The 21963-nt window shown below is 43.8% G+C and overlaps 1 protein-coding gene across 3 annotated transcripts in view; it reads left to right on the top strand.

Moving 5' to 3' along the window:
* WDR93 (WD repeat domain 93) overlaps positions 1-21963 on the top strand; it is a 486239-nt gene that overhangs the window by 186264 nt on the left and 278012 nt on the right. For all 3 annotated transcript variants that reach the window (XM_085644428.1, XM_085644426.1, XM_085644427.1), the window contains one exon: positions 11016-11100. In XM_085644428.1, the coding sequence (XP_085500554.1) occupies positions 11016-11100 (85 nt within the window). The remainder of the gene's footprint in view (positions 1-11015; positions 11101-21963) is intronic.

Genomic DNA, 21963 nt, shown 5'->3' with positions numbered 1-21963 from the left:
TTTGTAGTACATTGCACTACAGAGTAGGTTTAACAAGACATATATAAAGAGACAAAATAAAGTGCGATGTGGAACAGTGGAACTTTTACCTGATATGGTTTTCTGTTTGAAATCTTTATTTTAACACAGGGGATCGAACTCATTTGTAGATGCTTGCATCAAGGATGGGCCTGCAAGGCTAAGCTTGTTTCATGTGCTGATTATTAGGCTAAGAGCGCCATTGCCATTATGAAATCTTTCTTTAAACAGACCTAAAAGAATTATGAAATACTGTTTTTAACGTTTTTAATTGTTTCGGGAACCTAAATATCCTTTACATGAATTCAGCTCTGTGAATTAGGGAAAATAATTCACATTTTGACCTCTTCTCTATGGAATATGAACTTTCAAAATCACTGCCAAACATTCAATATGATGGCTCGCCAAAAATATATATATTTATTATATTGTATTATGTCATCAATGATCCCATTTATCATGTCATGGTGATGTAATGTGTGAAGTTATAAGCAGTGCATGGCAGGGGCACAAGTTATAGTTAGCTCAGTAAAAACATCACTGGTGAATTTCAGAGATTTTGTTTTTTAAACATTAGCTTTTAGCTTATTTCAAATACCTATCCATAATGTCTTTTACCTTTGTTTTTTTTCAGTGAGTTTCTAGTTTTTTTTAATGTGAGCTAAGATCTTATTAGCGTACCTAACTATAATGGCAAACAAACTTTTTTTTCTAGTGCAAATAAACAGATAAACATTTATATATGTGTCAATTTGTAAACATTTTAAAAATACATTATGCCTCAAATTATTAGAAACTTACACATCCCCATACGTTTTTGCACTCTGGTTTCAGGATGTATTAACATCTCAATACTCATTTACTTTGGCCTCCTCTTCAGGAAAGGCTTTGCATTCAACAGCTCCTATTCCAAAAAAATAGCATTCAGAAGTGCCTCACTTTTGTCTTGACTACAAAATGTTAGCATTCTAGTTCTTCATTAGAAATCTGTGATGATGCTTCAGTTTATTACTAAGGAGTTAATTGACAAACTGCTCATGGTATTGGAAGTACATATTTGACTCGTCATGTCTGAATGCTTTACTGAAGTGGATGAGGTCCTCATTTTAGCTTTCTAGAGCATTAACCATCATTTTTTAACAAAATGAAACCCCTCAGTTTTTCATTTACTTCAGTGTGCTCTGTAGGAAATGCTTTCAGTTTTACAACTTTGATTCTGTCGTAAACTCCCAAAGCCAGACTGCATATTGAGCATGCTAAGTTAGGCTGTCTGCCTTGGTCCACATTCACATATGCAGAGCAGTCTCCCGTTTGACAGATTTTTTTTTAATGCCGAGGAGATGTGCAGGGTCACCAATGGTGAATCGCAGGTAAGTGGACGCTATTGTGCAGTCCACAAGATTGAACCTCTGAGTATAGGCTCCATGTGCATGGATACTCTTTTTCGGGACCAAGCATAATCTTGGAATGCGTTCTTGATGCGCAGTCCCCGTTCCTGTTGTACAAGGGAAGCTCTTCCATGAATTTCCGTGACACTCTGGGAATATTGCTTGAGACAGACAAGGAGACACTTGCTTGCATTGCAATGTTCAATCATTGACTGATTGTAGTATTCATTGAAATGCTTACTCATTTATGGACTTTAGTATCCGTTCAGCCTGAGGTGCTGACTATGGGACACTCACCAAGAGCTCCCCATGCACGCTGAGTCGTTTAGAGAGGACGACGAGACACATGATTGGTTTGCTTTCTATGAACTAATTACATCCTATGTTTGGCCCGAGGTGCCATTACGTGCACCACAAACACATAGGTTCCATTTGGCTCTTGCACCACTGCCGGCCACAGACTTCCCTCAGGATGTCACTGACAGTTTCAGGACACCTAGCAATGGTTACCCATGTGTGAACTTCGGGCAGTTACTTACGTCACTGTTCTGCCACCTTTGGAGCTTTGACCTGTTTGCGATCGGTGGGATGTGACCACCCTCACTCCTATACCTTTTACATTGACCAAGCTATTTGCACTAGATCATTTTGGCGATGTGGATTCTTCCTTGAGTCTCTTTGGTTTTACGGAGACAAGGGGTCCTTCTCTAGTCCTTCTTGGATGACTGACACAGCTGGACACGTATGCTGTGCTATTTTTCTTTGTTGGACTCAGTGACCGATCAGCCATTTTCTTCCTGCAGGACCTTTTTGTTAATTTCTTCTTTGTTTTTGTTTTTTTTAACATTTGTCTTGTATTTCACTCTTTGATCAGTATGCTGCCCACGCTTGCTTACCACAGAGTCTTGTAGATCCCGTCACAACTCTGTATGTGTATGGATGACGTCCGTTGCTTTCCTCAGTTGCATGTTGTCCCGTTCACGATACACTTGAGACTCCAACATAGAATGACGCTATCCTACCACTCACCACATATTTCTCTGTATTCCTCTCTATGAGAGTATTTGATGGCCCTTTGTTCCTCCTTTTGACTAAAAGCATGGGATTTCTTCCTTCTTTCTTTTAGAAGGAATCCACTAAGAAATCACTCTAATTTGAGCTATGTCCCTGATTGATAGGGATAGGTAAGACCTTTTAATCATTTCTGTGTTCTCCTATCTCTCAGTTTTTTTACTGAGTTCAGACTGACTATCTGTATACCTTACTCTACAGGTGACTACATTATGTTTGACTTGATGAAAACCCTTCACGATTAACCTTAATAGGGGTCGAAGCGCCATCACTGTATGGGCCTACCACTTCCTCTTGAAACTCTGACCTAACTATAACTACACAGGTGCGACTGCTCCTCACTATCTCACTTTGGAATATAAAACATTGTTGTGTGTGTGTGTGCGTATATATATATATCTTTACATATCTTTACAGAGCCTTCCTCCACAACTCAGTACTCGGTGGCACAGACTTGCTCATAGCCAAAAGAATGGTGCAAAAAGGTAATACATTTATTGGTGAGCACCAACTATTAGTCTTTAGTGCAAACAAAAAGATTTACAATATTAAATCAGCCAATGCATTTCGGCTGCATTCCTTCAATTGGATTTCACTAACTGTTATGGTGGACATTATTATATCACATAGTCCCTTCTCAATTTCATTGGCACCACAAGCACTAGAACTTTCAACATTACATTTCCGAGTTACAATTCAGGTGCCGTCTGCCCTTATTTTTCACTCATATGGCCTTTTCTTTTCCAATAATAACACAATAAAAGATTCATTTGATTCTCAATCCATCTCGTTTCTCATCCGCGTGCCCAACACATTAAAAGGCGATGTTGCAAAGTTATACAATCTTCCTTTATCGAGTTAATGCCTTGTCTAATGTAAATATCTTGCACTTATCTCCAGACTTTAGGTCACATGATTTCATCTTACCAAGGTAAAATTCCCATTGCACATATCTCAAATTCACATCTCCACTAGTTTTCCATATATCATTGCACATATATGACCAATCAAATAAGTATACTTGTTTCCATAAGTATTTCTTTAAATGCAATCACTTAAACTCAATGTATGTACTCAAGTTAGAAGTGACATGTGCCGATATTCCGTATAAAATGTAATAACTTATGTTAAATATGTGTACTTAAATTAAGGTGACATGTACCAATGTTCCGGGTGCATGAACTGAAGAGGGGTGAAGCCCTGAAACCGGTCCTAGGATGCTTGTTTCCGGTCCAGGGAGGACCTGGCTTGGCAGTTCGGGCTGGACTGTTCCCATGAGGCACAGGGTCAAGACTGATTTGCATATAGCCAGGTCCAAACTGGGGTGGCATGGTGAGCAAAAGAATGCTGGATTTAACCCAGATCTCTTGACTGGGGGGTGAATGTTTTGATTTGTTCTGCATTCCATCCATCAATTGTGTGTCTTTTACTTTTAGAAAGTGGGCATTTTCTTTGTTAACCATTCTATGTGCCTCTGCCTGTTTGTGTATTCACTGTCTGGTTTTGAAGTGACAGAAGCTGGGCTTGTGCAGTCACTCTAGACAGTCACAAGGGGGTTTGAGATGTGTCCTGCATTGCCTGGGTGACTCATAGATGGGCTGAATGGACCTGGTCTGCATTTAGACTAGAGGTAGGAGTTTCACTAGCACCTGAATAGTCTGGGTCTCCTCTGCAAAATACTGTCACACCACCTTTAGGAAAGCTGAGCCAGAGGGGACGGTACTGGTTTGGACTGGGCTCAGAGACCCTTGCCACAAAGAGAACACAGAGAAAATGTGGTATATGTATTGGACCTTAAACCCCAGAGAATTAGATCACTTCTGGATTCAAGAGGAACTTCTACCAAGGAGAAGAGCTGGAGAGCTGTAAGTAGGAGTACTGCCCCTTTGCTGTGTTGCTTTGCTGGGTTGGCCTGCAGTTGCTACTTCTGACAAAGAGGGGACACAAACTGGAACTTTGCTGTGAACCTGCTTGAGAAGAATCTCCAAGGGATTGTGTGTGCTCGCCTCCTGTTCTGAACTCTGAGGGACACAAAAACCTCACCTGCTACCCACTGGCCAGCACTTGGACTCCTCTGTGGACTCCTGTATTCAAAAGGGCGCTAATTCCAGTTCCTGGGTCCTGAGAATTGTGTGGTTAGTGCTGCAAAGCAAGAACAACAACTCCGACGCTGCCATCGCCGCTGCCAGTGACGCCGCGACCTGCACCAAGGCTGGGGGCACCTCTTGTGAAGTGCACGGCTCACCAATCCACCTGCACTGCAGCTCCGATCCCCTTCGACACCTGAAGTTATCGACCTTTCCGACACCAGCGCTTGCAAAGGCGCCGCCACTGGCAGTGCCAGCATCACGCAATCACAGAGCTGATAACCGGCAAGGGTGACTTCACAAACTCTTCGATGTTGCATTGCCTCACTGGAACCGATGCCCCATCACCTCCCCTGTCCTGAACTCAAGGCCTCGCTTTCTTATGGACTCGATGTCTCTCCTCCCTCGTGGTATAAAGGAGCGTGCTTCACCTCGGCCATTGGCGCCTCACCTCCACGACGCCGTGCATCACCTGTTTACTTAATTTCCAAGGTACTGTTGTTTAAGGGGTCTGTGTGACTTAATTACCGACCTGCGCACCTAGCAGTCAGCGACATACTTTGGATTTGTGCCTGTCACAACATCGTAATAGTACCAGGTGGAGCTATTTGTTTCTACAGTTCTATTTTTTACATCCTTCCCCGATTTGGACTTGTGAGGCCTGTCTAGTGCTTTTTACATGTATGTAATGTCTTTCATGTTTTATGTTCAGTATTGCTTCTATTTGGGAACTAGTATGGTGTGTGTCTTTGTTTTGTGTGTCTACTCAATCCCAACATTAGAATAACATTTCACAGAGTGCTCACGTGTTTTGAGAAATATATCACTATCCACTAAGTTAAGTGCATGATGGACTATGCATAGCACTATTACAAGGCCCATGAGCTGTGCATATTTTTAACAACTCTTTTTCTTTGCCAACCTCTGTAGAGAAATTTAAATAAACATAAGAAAAGACCAAATAGGTGCTGTATACCTTTATCCTCATGTATTTTTCACTATATTTATAATTTTGCACTTAAGAGATCAGATGACTGTAGGAGTGGTAACAGGGAGTAACCCACTTAGGTCCTGAAGAAAAACCTTGGGGTAGGGCTTGAAACTAGTTGACCAGAGAAACGATGGGTCATATGCCCTAGGAGTTTCTCACCATCCCAATATTTTAACCATATCAACTAGGGGAGTTAATAAATTAACCCATTTCCCACTAGTCAGGCATTTTTAACCCCTCTTTTATATACAAAAAACCCCACTCCAATACCATCACAACCAGCGTAGGTGTATAGGAATCACATACTATTAGTGCTCCCGTGTATCCGTTGGTCGCAGTATGCCCCTTTCCGTAGCAGGTTAGGGATGAACCCCATCATGAAGCATTCCACCAAGGGGTAACCTTGGTGGGTGAGGGTTACTTAAAAGGAAAATAAATTCCTTCCCATGACGAGGTATATATTCATTTCTATTCTCCTGGGAGTGACTCTTTTTGGTTATTTGCACAGTTTGGAGGACGAGTGCTCTCCTCTTTCCTCTACCTCTGCCATTGTTTTTCTGATGCTATTTTTTAAGTAACCATTTTAAAAGTGTTATCTTGATACATGTATGTTCGATATTTGTTGTTTTGGTCTTGTTTGGTTTAGATAAAGATACTTTATTTTTCTAAACTCTGTGGTATTCGTTTGTGGTGTTTTCACTGAGTTACTGTGTGTTTGGGTACAAATACTTTACACATTACCTTTGGGATAAGCTGTATGCTCGTACCAAGCTACCAAGGGGGTTAACAGGGGTTATCTAGAGTTTGTAATCCCCTTAACCTGACTAGAAGGAAGAGTCCCTACTTGGACAAAGGTGCATACCTCTACCAACTAGAGACCCCCATTTCTAACATGCACCATAATATGCTTAAAGTGCCCCGTGCAAAACCTCAGGCATATAATTGTTTCCATGCCCCTGGTTCTGAAGTGCTAATTCAGTGCAATATAATATACTCAAAGTGACCTGTACTGATATACAGATTGATCAATAGACCATTCTTTTTAGTCTGAACTGACCTACTAGTCATGGGGTATCCCCATAGGTTTAACAATTGAAAGTGCCAGATATAATGCACCAATCCTCCAATTCTAAAGTGTTGTGTGCATAATTTCATCTAATCAAGCTTAAGTAACATCTATTCTCACCATTGTTCTAAATTAAAACATACATATTCTGTGTAACTGATCAACAACTATGAACTCCTGTCCTAGTTTTACATTGTATGCGTCACATGGAGAACATCATGGTCAGTTGGTTACAATTCATGAATTTTAGAGGGTACCATGATCATGAAAGCTTAAAATTCAGATAGATTAAGGCACTTAACAGATACTACTAAGTCAACATAATATGACAGCCCGGAAAAATGTGTTAAGGCTCAGTTGGGAATCATGATCTGGGGTGTGTAGGCACAACACTAGTATGTGACTCAGACATTGTAGGTCCTAATCATTATACCAAAACACACAAGATGATGGACGGAATGTTGCACATTGGCAAAACATTCACCCCCAGTCACAGATCTGGGTTTAATCCATCGTTATTTTGCTCACCACACCACCCCAGTTCAGACATGACCATATGCAAATCAGTCTTGACCCTGTGCCTCATGGGAACAGTCCAGCCCGAACTGCCAAGCCATGTCTTCCCTGGACCGGTATCAAGCATCCTAGGACCGGTTTCGGGGTTTCACCCCTCTTCAGCCAGGATAGCTTGACTCCAGTGGTGTAGTGAGCACGGGACCCACGTCTGGGCATACCCTTCCCACATAGGGCGAAAAGCAAAACACACAAGATGATGGACGGAATGTTGCACATTGGCAAAACATTCACCCCAAGTCACAGATCTGGGTTTAATCCATCGTTAGTTTGCTCACCACGCCACCCCAGTTCAGACATGGCCATATGCAAATCAGTCTTGACCCTGTGCCTCATGGGATCATTCCAGCCCGAACTGCCAAGCCATGTCTTCCTTGGACCGGAATCAAGCATCCTAGGAGCGCTTTCGGGGTTTCACCCCTCTACAGCCAGGATAGCATGACTCCAGTGGGGTAGTGAGCACGGGACCCACGTCTGGGCATACCCTTCCCACATAGGGCGAACAGCAAAACACACAAGATGATGGACGGAATGTTGCACATTGGCAAAACATTCACCCCCAGTCACAGATCTGGGTTTAATCCATCATTATTTTGCTCACCACGCCACCCCAGTTCAGACATGGCCATATGCAAATCAGTCAGGGAGGACCTGGCTTGGCAGTTCGGGCTGGACTGTTCCCATGAGGAACAGGGTCAAGACTGATTTGCAGATGGCTGTGTTCAAACTGGAATGGCATGGTGAGCAAAAAATTTATGGATTTAGGCCCAGATCTCTGTACTGGGGTGAATGAATGACATTGTTCTGCATTCTGTCCATCAACTGTTGTTTTTGCCCTAATCATTATACACTTAAATCTACACAAGAGCATGTAGTTCTGCATCTGTGTTGTGTCCCCAAGGGGTCTCTGTGCCCAATATCAAAATCAGCAGTAACTCTTCTCTCCTCCATTTCTTTTTTCTATCGCCTCCTCATGGGTGGGCTTTAATATGTTTGATCCCAAAGCTTGTCAGGGATCATCCGTGGTGCTGTTCGAAGTGGTAAGCCATGGGGTAGCTCTTATCACCTTCTTAATAGCTTGCATATGTTGGAGAATTCTGATGTTCAGTTTATTGCTAGTGCTCCCCACATATAGGTTGTCACACTCACATTTCAATACATACACTACACATTTCAATAATTACAAATACACATTGTGTTGCAAGTAATCCTGTCATCCACTGTAACACTGCAACCCTAAAATGTTTGGTATGTTTTTTGATTCAGTCCATATCAACAAGCTTTACAAGAGTTGCATCTAATAAAGCCTTTGTTGTTCTTCGACATCCAGTTGTTTTCCTCCCTTCCAGGGACAAAGTAACTACATGGTGGAATATCACCCAATGATTTGGTTTCCATGGATGTTATCTGTGGGCTCCTACATACTATGTCTTTCAGGTGTTTATCTTTGTTCAGTACATCCCAGTTTTTCTGCAAGATCTTCTCAATATCGGGTTGAGCCATACTATGCTTAAGAAACAACCTCTTTGACTTCTCATCCTTTCAGGTCAAGTCATTGCCGTGCTGGTATAATAGTTGGTCCTTTTGTTTCTTAACAGCTCTTTGTTTCGCATTTTCTAGGACACTTATGGGCTAACCCTGTTCAGCAAATCTTCTTATCATGTTTCGGACCTCCTTATTAAATTCCGCATCGGTTCAGCATATACTTCTAGCTCTTAGTATTTGACTATAAGGGAACCTCCACTTTAAGACCCTGGATGGGTATTGTTGGCATTTAGGATGGAGTTTGTGGCAGTCAGCTTTCTGTGTATCTTCGTTACCATCTTGCCATCAGTGACATCCAATTTGACATCCAAAAAATCACAGTGGGATCTGTTGTGGGTGCTGGTGAACTGAATATTGAATGTGTTGGAATTCAACTTCTCTATAAAACCACACTTTTCCATCTCATCTCAGGGCCCACATATGGGCATATCCATACCACTTAAGGCAGCACACTTTGTTACTGGAAGCAAGCTGCACCTAGCTGATGAGCCCTTAACAAAGACAAACCGGTCCTGGGTTGCTTGTGTTCCAGTTCAAGGAGGACCTGGCTTGGCGGTTTGGGCTGGACTGTTCCTATTGGAGGATTGATTTGCATACAGTTGGTTCCAAATTGTGGTGGCATGGTGTGCAAAATTAAGATGGATTGGGATGTGACGCAAGTGATTACCACTGGCTGAGTTTAGATCAAGCATTAAATCCATCAATGCTTTGTATACTTATACATTTAGGACATTTGTATTTTCTTGTCCCAATCATTTGGTGCCTGGAGCCTGTTCCTGGGTCACCTGAGTATGTGTTAGTGGCAGTTGGCCATTATATAAACCTCCCAGATAGCCACACAATAGAGGGACTAGGTGTGCCTGAATGGGTCATCACTGGCAGGAAAGGGAGGGTGGGACTGTTCATGCCCCACTTTTATATCAATAGGCTGGGCCCTGCTCACGCTAAAAAAACTTCACTCTAGCAATTGTGCCTACAGCCAGGCTGGAGCCAGGGTAGGGATTCAGGAAATGCTGGCAGTGTGTGGAGAATCCTCCAGAGGTTTTTCTCACTTCAAAGAAGGCACCTAATTTATAAAGGGGACCCTCAGACCCACATTTCAGTTCATTCTTGGACCTGCAGAAGGAAGGACACTCGTGTACTTTACAGGGACTGCTTCGCTGAACAAAGAAGGACTTTTATGCTACCTGAAGTCTGTTCTGAGCCCTAGAGGTCTGTCCTGCTTCCCGAGCCCTGTTCTTCCCCTTGAACCCTACTCTGCTCTTTGAACCCCGGACTGCCGGAATTGACTCTAAGGGCTAGTTGGCTGGCCTCCTCATCAGAGCCTCAGTCGAAGAAAAGGCTCCAACCATCTTTAACCCACACCTGACCTCTGCCTGAGTGAGTCTTGACCTTCTGTTCCTGAGTGAGCCTGCCTCTCTAGTCCTGGATCCTTGAGAGCGGTGCTAAAAGTGCCCAGATAGACAAAGTCCAAAACTTGGGAGTAAAAACATTTTCAGCCAAAAAGCACCCTGAGAATGAAGAGGAGACCTTATTAATAGAAGATCTACTTATAACTCCACTTTAACCTTTTTGTTTGTTTGTGAATTTCTACGTTTTTTTACGCAAGTATACATCTTACTTCCTTAATTACGTATACCTTCACTTTTCTCTGTGTTTTTTAACGTAAAGTAATATCTTATTATGATAGTCTGTACACACACACACACACTCGCCTCCCCCTTCACAGAGAGAATGTCCTTTATGGTGAATTTTCCATGACATACTCATTAGTTTTGCAGCTCTCAGCAGGCTCTTTCACAGTCTTTCTGCTTATGAATCATATGCATGATTTCATATGAGCACCTTCTTTGATGTAGACAGGCTATTATTAAACTTAAAAGACGATGCAGAATACAAGCATAGTGTCTGTGACTAGCGCATCTTCCTTTCAGAAGCTCCTTGAAATGGGTTTCTAAATCCTGGGCTCTCTCCAAAAGTTAAGTAAAGAGAAGTTAGTCAACCCAAGCTACCTGAACTGTCATATAGTATTTTGATTTGATTTGTCAAGATAACATTGTGTGTACCATGCACTATGGGGATATTGCAGATCCATTAAAAAAAACGTTGGTTCTTAATGCTCAAAGAACCAGCAACTTTGGGAATTTGGTTGTATAAGCTCAGCGAGAAATACCACTGTCTTTTTCACCTACATAGTCCAGTCTCAGTCTTTCTTATAGGTGCTTAATTATAACTTAAATCGTAATAATTTACCTTGGTTTTCTTTTTCTTTGTAGGTGGCTTCAGCTCCCAGTGCAGATGACATTAAACTGTCCTCGCCAGTGCTCATAATGAAAATTAAACCACCCAGACCAGTCTCCGGTAAACCCTTTTGCTGTGTTTTTCATTGTGGGTCTTATTATGCACAGCAGACCAGGGTTGGATTGGGATCACAGTTAGGCCAGGGCACTCTACAAAAGGTGGCCTATGTTCCCTGATCATCCCTTTCATAGATCACTATCTGGTTAGTCTCACTGGAATCCAGCCGGTTATTTTTTGTTATAGTTTTGTATAGTGTGAACTCGGCCCAAAGTCATTGGAGCAATGTACATGAGCACCTGTTACATTACACAAGATCAAATTCATTTTCATTTCCGGTATAGAGATTAAGTGATTTGCCCTGAATCACAGGATGTTGATCTGACGCTGGGACTCAAACCTAGTTTCCACGTCTTCAACTCTGACCATATTGCAATTTTATGCAACCCTCTCCTCTCCCCCAACAAGTCCTAATACACACTGGGGATGAGGTCACAACACCTGGCTGTTACGGAGGCCACTTCTCTTACCCCCTCCCCAGCCCATTATAGCCTCAGGGGATTTACGTGGCAAGGAAGGTGTCAAAAGCACATTGCTGCTGCTCAAGTGGGGTGGGGGAGTGGGGGTTGGTGAGAATGGCCCAATAAAACCCGCCCCCCTGTGAGGCCCCTGCATACAACCCACCCTCCCTGCACCGGCCATGGCCTAAAAGTGATGATGGCCTGGCGGGGGATAACACTGCTTCTGGAAGGGCACGCGAGGCAGGGCGCCAGGGTGAGAATGCCTCATGGGCTAATGCAGCACCTGGCCCCCAGCCTCAATTTACAGCACGGCAGGGGAGTGATCAAGATACTATCGAGCCACATTAAAATGGCCTGGTGGGGACTGGGAAAGAAAGTCAGTCTCTTGGGCCAGTTTACAGAGGCCCCAAAAAAACGGACCACAGGTAACCCTGGGGCACCGGCCCATTGACCAATGCCTGAATGCCCTCCTTCCAAATCCGAGCCTGCAGCAGACCTTACACCACCGATGGGCTCAATGTAGCACTTCTGCAGACACAGAACATGATGCCGACTGGCGGTTTGACAGACAGCGGAAATGGGTTGCTGCTTCACTGTAGAGTCAAAGCTGAGAATATTGCTCACTCATTGCACTTATATATGGGTGGTTGTGAGTGTTAGTGCAGTACAGCCGGTGCATAATTGGAGCTGATGGTTGCAGGTAAGGCCTGTCATTTTTAGGAACGGGTACTTATTTTTCCTCAACAGATCCAGAGCAAGAGAGAGAAAAGCACAAAAGGGGGAAAGAAGGAAGAAAAGAAAGATAGAAAAACTGTGGCAAAGAGAGAAGGCAGGGATACGTAACAACCTGCAAATGTGAGATAATGAGGCAGGGATTGTCTGGTGGTGGATTAAAGAGGTATGAGGTGGAATCAAAACTATGCAGGCTGTCCTTCGATAGCACCAGCTGCAGGCTTCTGAGCAAATTTTGGACCCCAGCGAGTACAGCCTACATGATAGTCTCTTAACTGGCATGGGGTAAATACCTGGACTTGTGCTGAAGGAGACTTCATGAGAAAGACATTGAAAGTGAGTGGTTTAAATGGACAAAAACAGCTGTATATACATACCAGATGACTGACTAAAGTGAATTCATTGAAACACCTGGTGGGTGTGGCACTTGAGTTGTGAACTTCACTCCCACCTACCGATAGAGGTCTCGCTTCATAGGCGCTTCAAGTAGGGGTGTGGGGTAGGGGCTGCTGCATCACCCTCAAAATAAACATGCTGGAGTTCAGAAGTTGAATGAGCAATAAAGACACCTTTTCATTTTATCTTGTTATATAGTTCAAGTGTCAAACTTTGTCTTCTGGCAAATCGCTGTTTATTCTTTTAACATAGAGATTGGTGTTTTCTTTCTCTAACTGTAATGGGAGAGGATTTTGTAAAGTGACATCTTACTGAGCGTGAAAAGAAAAGCTCCAGGATGTTAAATATTTTTCCAACACTCAATGAAATGTAAACTGTACAAAAATCTCAAAAATATCATTTAAGAAAGTGCAAATGAAGCATTTTCTTTTGTAATTTAGAAGTTTTATGAAAAGTTTATTTTAACATGATCAAAGCACTTCACTTGTTGCTGCACAAATGATACATATTCACTGAAACCCTATTTCCACGCATTATCATTTATTTCTGTGCAAATTTAGTAGCCATTCCAATGGAAATTGTTCTTTCTGTAAATGAAATTGCGCAACCACACCATGCTTTGGCAATAGTTTTGTGATCGGGTGTAGGAGAGTAGGATCTGCTTCACATGTTTACCCCCACTATTTGCTGGTGTTTCACTGTTTTTCGACTTTAGTCTGGCTGGGACCCTGCTATTCAGGGCCCCAGCCTAGCTGCTTCCTCTCTAAAATGATTGCATGTACTTTAGGTACACCACAGATTGGATCCTGAGGTACCCTTGTGAGTCCCTAGTATATGGTACACGATGTACCCAGGGCATAGGTACCCCAGAGGCCTACCAGGGGCTGAAGCATGTATTATGCCACCCCTGGAAAGCCACCCAAAATGACACCACAGGTCTGCTACTGCAGCCTGGGTAAGGTGGTGCATGCACTCCTTACTGTGATATAGGTTACCTGTATCACTACATATAGACACACATATAAACCTATAAGTCACTACTATGGCAGGCCTTATCAATCCTGAAGGCAGAGTGCTTGGTTCTTATGTGAGAGGGTGCCCTTGCATGAGCAGAGCCCCTCTGCAGCGTTCGGAGTCCATTCTCTGATGCTGTTTGTACTGCTGCCTGACCATATACTCTTAAGTGCATTATAACCCAACGGTAAATGCTAACTGTGGACTGGCTGCACGGAAACATGTTGTGTTTGGTGTCAAACACCTTGGAATCATACCCCCACACCAATAACTGGTGTGGGAGTATGATCCCACCCTTCTAGAGGGAGAGACATGGCAGCACTGGCATACCCGGTAGAAACTTAATAGAGCCCTGGCATCACAAAATGTGTGCTGCAGCCACAGACACGGGTCTGACCTCCTGCTGCTGACTAAAACTCCGGCAGGACACAATAGGTTTCCTGTCACAGGGAGGTGTAACCACCTCCCAGACAGGCTTATGTGTATTTGGGCTGGGTGGGAGCACTCTCTAAGTGCTTTGAAGTCCTGCACTGGGGGCACATTTGGTGTCCCTGTGCATAGTCCAGCTCAAACCGGTGCAGGGGCTTCTAGCCCCTGCTCTGGCGTGAAACTGGACAAAGGAAATGGGTGTAGCCACCCCTCTTTCCAAACCCTCCCATAGGTGGGTCCCCAGAGCTAGTCCAACCCCTTCCTTAGGTATAAGTAAAGAACCTCTGTAACCAGAACTTTAGATATCCCTGGACGAAACTCTGAAGCTGAATCCTGGAACTTCGACACTCTACTTAAGACTAGAGGACTGAAGAAATCTCCCTTTGGGTCAAGGAGTGACTCCCCTGCTTGGCAGGCACCAACAAAGCAATTTGCTGGTCTGCATTTCCGAAGCTCCCACCGGACTCCGAAATATTTGCAGCCCAAGAAGAGGATTTCCAGCTATCTCAGAGGCCGACCCGAGTCCCCAGCAAAGCTGAGACCCGCAGTCCTCGTGAGTAGCGTGGAACCGGAACTCCTGGTCACCGTGCACTTTTGCAAATGCATTGACTTCTCGACGTCTCCTGAAGTCGTGCTTGGGCTGACCTGTAGCCCCACCTCGAGCACAGAATCCACCAAAGATTGTCGGCCTAGTCACCCCGAGTGACCCGTGGGCTGCCATTTTGTGTTTCGTCTCGAGGTCCCTTCGCGATCCCTGGTCCGTCGACTGGTGGGTCCCTGAGGGGGTAACTTTTAATTTTCTTGGGCTTCCCTGGTTGCTCCAGACGTGCCCCGACTCCCTACCAAGTGGCACCGACGCTGCAGCACTCGACATCCTTCATGGGACAGCTTGAATCCAGCTCCTGGTCGTCCTTGACGCCTCCTGGTCCTCGTGGTTGAAGAGTCAAGCTTCACCCTCTTCACCTGAACTCACCCGACATCGGTGGGCATCTGCCTATCGCCTTCCTGGTCACTGGCTAGTGACCCAGACTCTGTCCCCTCTGCTTTCAGGTTCTTCTCATCTTCGATCCAGGCTTGGATCTCTTCGGACACTTCGCATCTTCCCGGCAGCAGCACTTCTTCGCTAGCTCCCATTGAAATCGACGACATGGCCCGACACCTTTTGACACCTATGCACCCGGCTTCCCTGGGTGAGATAACACAAGTACTCCGGTGCTCCCGTGGGTGTTGACCCTAGAACTTCCTAAGTCCCAAAGGGTTTGGTCCTGACTCAATTCTAAGTATCCCTAATCTTTAAAATTCTAACCACGACTTTCCCCATAGAAGCTACTGGGAGCTTGCGGCTGTGTTCTCACACTGCACACGGCCCCCGTGGGTCCCTTGTATCACTACCTTGGGTGGTTCCTTGGAGTCCCAGCGATTCTACAGGCTCAAGGCCTTGTGTCTAGTTAAGTCGTGGTTCTTATACCACTATTCTAGTATATGGTTTGGCTCGCCTCTAGGGCCTGACGTGTATTTGTGCTTATTACTGTGATATTTGAAGTGTAACTTATGTGTTTTGACCTCTAGTCTCATAAAGAGTCTAGGAGGGTGTGTTTAGAAATAAATACATATATTTTATATATATACCTGGTGTGGTTATCTTTCATTTAGGCACTCAAGACATTATAGACTGGTAAAACAAGCTGCTTTACATTCTTTCAAGACTTAGCCTGAAGGCTGCTCTCCATAGCTACCACTAGGATAGCTTTCAATAAAGGTTGTCTTTAACCTATAAACAATAAGGGGTTGTTTGGACTGGGACAGGGTGCCCACTATAACTAGTGGACAGCATATATCAGGCCAACTTCTCACATTGGGTGCTTCAAAATGCGTCCCTTGCTATATACCATACCCATACCACTCTCCTCCTGAATTGGCGTTTTTCACAATCCCTATGACTTCAGTTACGTAACACTGATGACAGCAACCCCGATCTGATTTTTAAAAAAATAATCTTTTTATGGTTTTGTGCTCACTAAACAACTTGGCAGATACATTGTACATTTCAAATATCTGAGTCATACATTGGTTACAGGTAGATGAGCGGGTGTGAGTCGTACGCGAAATAGCTGAAAACATAGTTAATAAATATCACCTCCCTTTCCCTACAAACCTCGAAATACCTTCTCCCATTTCCGGGGGCACCCCCTAGGCTGATAAATAGTCTGCTCTGCTTGTTGACACCAGTCTAGGTCGATTTTCCAGTCTGATACCTTGGGGGGTTGGATTGCTCCCCAATGCTTCGCTATGTTGCGCTTGACGACTTTGACGGCCAGAGCCAACCATAGTCTCGTATATCTAGGCCATTCCTCATTTCCTGAAATCATTAAAAGGAACCATTTGGGTTCCAGCGGGACTCCTGCCTCCACCACCCTGGCCATAGTACCCCTTATTTCAGACCAATAGCTTTGTATCCTCTGACATTTCCACGGTATTTGCAGGAAGGTCCCCTCTTGTCCGCAGCCTCTGTGGCAAAGCACGCCTGTCTCTCTTCTGTTAATGAAACCACGCTATCCATTTTAATTACCATCTGCTGAACGCTCCATACGTGGGACTGGTGGGCTTTAGTTTAAAAGTACATAAAGGCAGGGGCGGCTCCTCCAATAGGGCAGAGGAACGTCGCCCCACAGTTTTCTCTCAGTGCGAGAAGCAGAAACATAAAATGGTAATAACTATCATTTTATGTTTCTGCTTCTCGCACTGCGAAGCAGAAGGGTTTGGTTGGGGGCGGAGGGGTGGGCGGGTCTGCTCTAGGGCAGGGGTGGAGTGGCTTGCCACTGCTGAGGTCGCTGACTGTTTGGTCGGCCCTCTGGGGCCACCCAAACCAGTCATGCGCACTATGTCCTTTCTCCATGTAGGCTGCAAAGCCCATCTGCACCCGTCCGCATCCGGATCGCGGCCAGCGCCAGAAATGTTGCCAAAATTGGTCCAGGTCAGTCCTTTTCAAGAGAATCTCTTTTGGCCCTCAATAATCCTGGAAGTAAATGCCATTTTCGTCTAGAGACAAACAAATTGAAGTGCCCAGTGACCTGCAGGAGGTGTACCAATACCATTTGAGACTTTCCCCTGATAATTCCTACAGAACTGACCACACCCTAAATCAACTATTAGGAGGTCTTATTAATGCTAGGTCCCTATGTAAGAATGCACAACACATTTTTGACTTGATCTCTAATCTCAATCTGGGGTGTCTTTTCGTTACCGAAACCTGGCTTAAAGATTGGTGTAACCCAGACATTGCTCAAGCCCTCCCCCCAGGATATCATATACTTAGACAAGACAGACCTGACCAAAGAGATGGTTTCAAGTTTATTTTATTTAGCACAGTTACTTAAAACCATTGCTACAAAATGTCTCATTACATATCATCAATTTATAAAATATTAAAACCAGTTAAAAGTCAATACAACTAATTGATGTTTGCAATACATTGAAAAAATAAACAGTTATTTAGCAATGTCCAACCTTTCTTTATCATCTGTATTGATGTTCTGTCCAGGTATTTTCTTCTCCACTTGTTTCAAAAATTTTACAAAGCAGCAATTAAGCTGCGTGTCCCCGGGTGCAAAACACGCCAGCACGGCCTGTCTCTGCGTGCGGATACCTCTCTGATTAATAAGTGGTTTTAAAAGCTGTTTCCTTTCCATTGTTAGTTCTTTGCATGTACAGATAAGGTGCATTATATCTTCTTGTGATATACCGCAAATGCGACAGGTAAAGTCAGATTGTTTTTTCAGTCAGTGTGGAAAGTGCTTTATGCATGGCAATAGGCCTAATCTGTATTTTAAAAATTGAGTTTTAATATATTTGGCAAACCCCAAGGCTAGATACTTTTGTGCAGCCAAGGAGGAATAAGAGCTCAAGATCATCCAGCCGTGCGACCTTCCTGTTAAGGCTGCCTTGTCTTCAATCCAGGATTGATTCTTTACTATTTTCTTTGTTGCTTTTTTAAGGAGGCAGTGACTTGTAGGAGTTTCACAAAGTTCAGTGAGACCTAATGTGGACAGACTAGTTGCTAAGTATTTTGCCACTGGTGATGCTTCTTTCTGTTTTATCTCAGACCACAAATGCCAATTTAGGGTGCCTGGTTTTGATATCCTTACTTTGTCCCAGAAGATGACTATCGCACCTTTTCTTGCTATGGTCTGTTTTTGAATGCCATACTCGAGCCTGATTTGTGCTGGGGAGACTCGTGTTGGTAAACCAAAAATTATTCTATGCACTTTAGCGACCACAGCATCCAAGAGCTTCGAGTCCCTACCCCTCTGTGCCTCGCTCCCATAGATTACCAACGAGATGGAGGCCTGGCTATAATGTATCGCAACATGCTCAAATGTTCCACATTTGAACTTATAGGGCTTAAAGGGATGGAAAGTCTTTGTTTCTGCTTTCAAGTAGAAAGCGCCGTTTCTTTCTCAGGAGCTCTGATCTACCGTCACCCAGGTACAAGTCTTAACTTTTTAGATACCCTTGGAGACACACTAACCACCTAGTTATTAGAAACTCCAATTTTACACTACTGGGAGTTTTTAATCTCCACCTAGAATCACAGGCCATCCCTGGAGCCTAAAACTTCTTAGAAATTCTAAATACTTTAGGCCTTGATCAACTGATAGCTGGCCCAACACACTGCGCTGGGCACACTCTCAATGAAATTTGTTCAAATTTCACTACGCTAAAAGTTGAATCCCCAGTCCTGTTAACCTGGTCAGACCACAAATGTATTCCATTCATAATAGGACACCATAGTTTAGATATCCCAGAGGGTCCCACATTAAAAGCCCATCAAACTGTGCAAAAGTGGAACAAAATGCTAGCTAATCCGAATCTTCACACTGAAGCAGCAGGAGGCATGATAGGAGATCCCTCATTAGACAATCACTATCTTAACTCCTTGATGGCCTCACTTAGTGACATCTTTGTCCCGCCTGCCCCGCCATACAGGAAGGCCACCAACAAAGTCTCTGCCCCCTGGTTCACCCCAAAGTTGAGAGAACTACAAGGGCACTGTAGACGGCTGGAACGCAGATGAGAAAAAACTATAAACTAGAAGAGCTTACCCTTTTTAAATCTGCTCTCAAATCTTACCATCAGCAAATCAAAATAGAAAAGAAATGTTATTTCACTACTCTAATTAGGCAGGCAGACTCAGATCAAAAAACAATTTTAAAAATTGTGAAATCCTTTACGCACCCTAAAATACTCGAACACAAGAATCCACCATCACAGACACTTTGTGATCAAATTGCCGATTTTTTTGAACAGAAAGTCCAAAGTCTAGAAAAAGATTTGAACATAATCTTTTCTCCGGGCTCTGAGGCATATGAGCATGATGACAGACCGGCTGTCATTTTTTCTAAGGAGATCCGTCTGCAACAGCCACGCCTAGCTATCTTCTCCTGTAAGTCAGGTTCCCCTTTTGACCCGTGTCCTCAAAAGGCACTACATGCCATTATTGACATCATTAATTCAAAAATTTATAAAATATTTAACTCATCACTCACATGAGCAGAAGTACCATCAAGTTGGAAAAATCGCAGCAGTCAAACCCCTTTAAAAAAAACAATTATCTGACCCTACTATCCTTTCGAACCTGCGTCCAATCTCCCTTTTACCTTGCCTCAGTAAAATCGCCGAAAAACTAGATAACACCCAATTGACCTCCTTCTTAGAAGAGGCTAATATTCTGCACTCAAGTCAATCAGGCTTTTAAGCCCATGCATTCCACGGAATCAGCACTACTGTACACCACTGAAACGCTTAAAGTCGCTTTAGATCAAGGTAAATATGCGGTGTTGATTCAGTTGGATCTATCGGCCGCATTTGGCACGGTCTCACGTGACATCTTGGGAGACCGACTCAAATCATATGGCCTCTCTCACATGGCCCTTGCTTGGCTGAAATCTTTTCTATCCAACAGAAAACAAATAGTCACCCTCGGCCACTTTCAATCAGCGGAGAAACTCTTGCTCTCTGGGGTCCCACAGGGCTCTGCCTTGAGCCCAACTTTGTTTAACATCTATATGGCCCCCCTTCTAGACCTGATATCATCGTTTAACATTGAAACTATCTCCTACGCAGATTATACTCAGTTAATTCTAGTACTAGCCAAAGATTCCACCAATGCAGAAGAGAATTTCCAACGCTGCCTTACTGCTGTCTTTCATTGGATGCAATCCAACCACCTGAAATGCAACACCCAAAAAACGAGATCATGTTGCTTGGTAAATTTAACACCTCGCCCAGCCTGTGGTGGCCGAATGATAATCCCCCTCTGCCAAATACAGTGAATGTAGTGAGGAATTTGGGACTAAAATTTGACACCTGATTATTCTCCCATCAACAAGCTCTCTCTGTGTCCGGCACATGTTTCTATCTGATAAAATCCCTTTAAACTTTTTTTGATTTATTACCTGGTGGTGCTAGAAAGCCAGTTGCCGTGGCTCTGATCACGTCTATACTAGACTACTGTAACAGCCTATAGGCAGGAGCCAATAAGTCTGTCTTGAAGAAACTACAGATAGTTCAACATGCGGCAGCTCACCTTGTTCTAAAACTACCTCGAGGCTTCAGCAGCTTTAAAATCCTTATACTGGCTGCCCATACATAAAAGAATTCTCTTCAAGATCCTGGTTATCACTTAGAGAGCCTTTAGGTCACCAGAACCCAAGTATCGTAGGGCCAGAGTTAAACCGTATGGGGCACAGCACCTCTTAAGATCCTCATCAGCAAATCTCCTCACGCCAGCCAGCTTCAATCTCAAATTTAAAGGGGACAAATCAGTGGCTGTCCTAGGGACCAAAGCCTGGAACCCCCTCCCCATCCATCTCCGGTTCTCTCAGACAGAATCTATCTTCCTGAAATCTTGGATTTTCGGGGCCTCAGACACTTTAGTTTTCTCACTCATCTGATCTGGTAGAATATCCCGCTACCCTGCTCTCTACATGCATTATATTGATCAATGCATTGTTAGTGCCCCACTTTCTTCTTCATGCTAAGAAAATTGAATGCTTCTAACCATTTGCCAGTCAGCCTTATACAGAGTGAGTTGAGAGGGGTACAGTAGTGTATACATAACACACACAAACCATACTTCCTCCCACTCTACAGAGGAGTAATCTAGGCAGCCATGAACAGCAGCTGGTAGTACCAAGAATGGCACCTTCTCCTCCTGTGCTTGATTCTAAATATTTTCTTTTCCGAAATGGTGCAGTAGGAATTATGAAGATGCAGCCAAGTCTTTCTGCTCTTTCAAGAATGGGTTATAGGACCATTGGGGCCTGAGGGAGATTACATGTGGACCATTACATTAGAGTTTAGAAATAGTTCTGCAAAGTAAGCCACTGTTTCCTGGCACTTTTCCAGACCCATACTGAATTCCAGGTCGGTTGCTGTGATGCAGAGCCTTCCTCTGTTCCTACCTTAACTGTGCTTGCACCTGGACATCAGGGGCTTTGCACTGGGCTGATAGATAATGGGGAAGATAGGGATTGTGCATCTTGGAAGGTGTTAGTACCTTCACTGCTCATTCTTTCACAGAAAGGAATGCAGTGAAGCCCCAATACAAAATGCTACACGAGTGTAGGGCCATAGTAGAATTCATCTCTTGAGAATCTGGAGAAGAATTCCTTTTCTTTGTCAGAGGCCTGAATGGATACAAATCCCAGTGTTTAATCTTGACATTTAATACACAGTACTTGGCGTCCCCTTCTGAAAAACCACATTTTGTGCCCAGCCACATGAAGGATTTCAGACGAAGATCACTAAGCCTCGTCTTGCTTCTCTCAATTGG

The sequence above is a fragment of the Triturus cristatus genome, chromosome 3_1 (genome assembly GCF_964204655.1).
Source record: "Triturus cristatus chromosome 3_1, aTriCri1.1, whole genome shotgun sequence".
In the NCBI taxonomy this organism is placed as follows: domain Eukaryota; kingdom Metazoa; phylum Chordata; class Amphibia; order Caudata; family Salamandridae; genus Triturus; species Triturus cristatus.
Note: the sequence above shows the minus strand (reverse complement) of the source record. Positions and strands in the feature narration are given on the sequence as shown.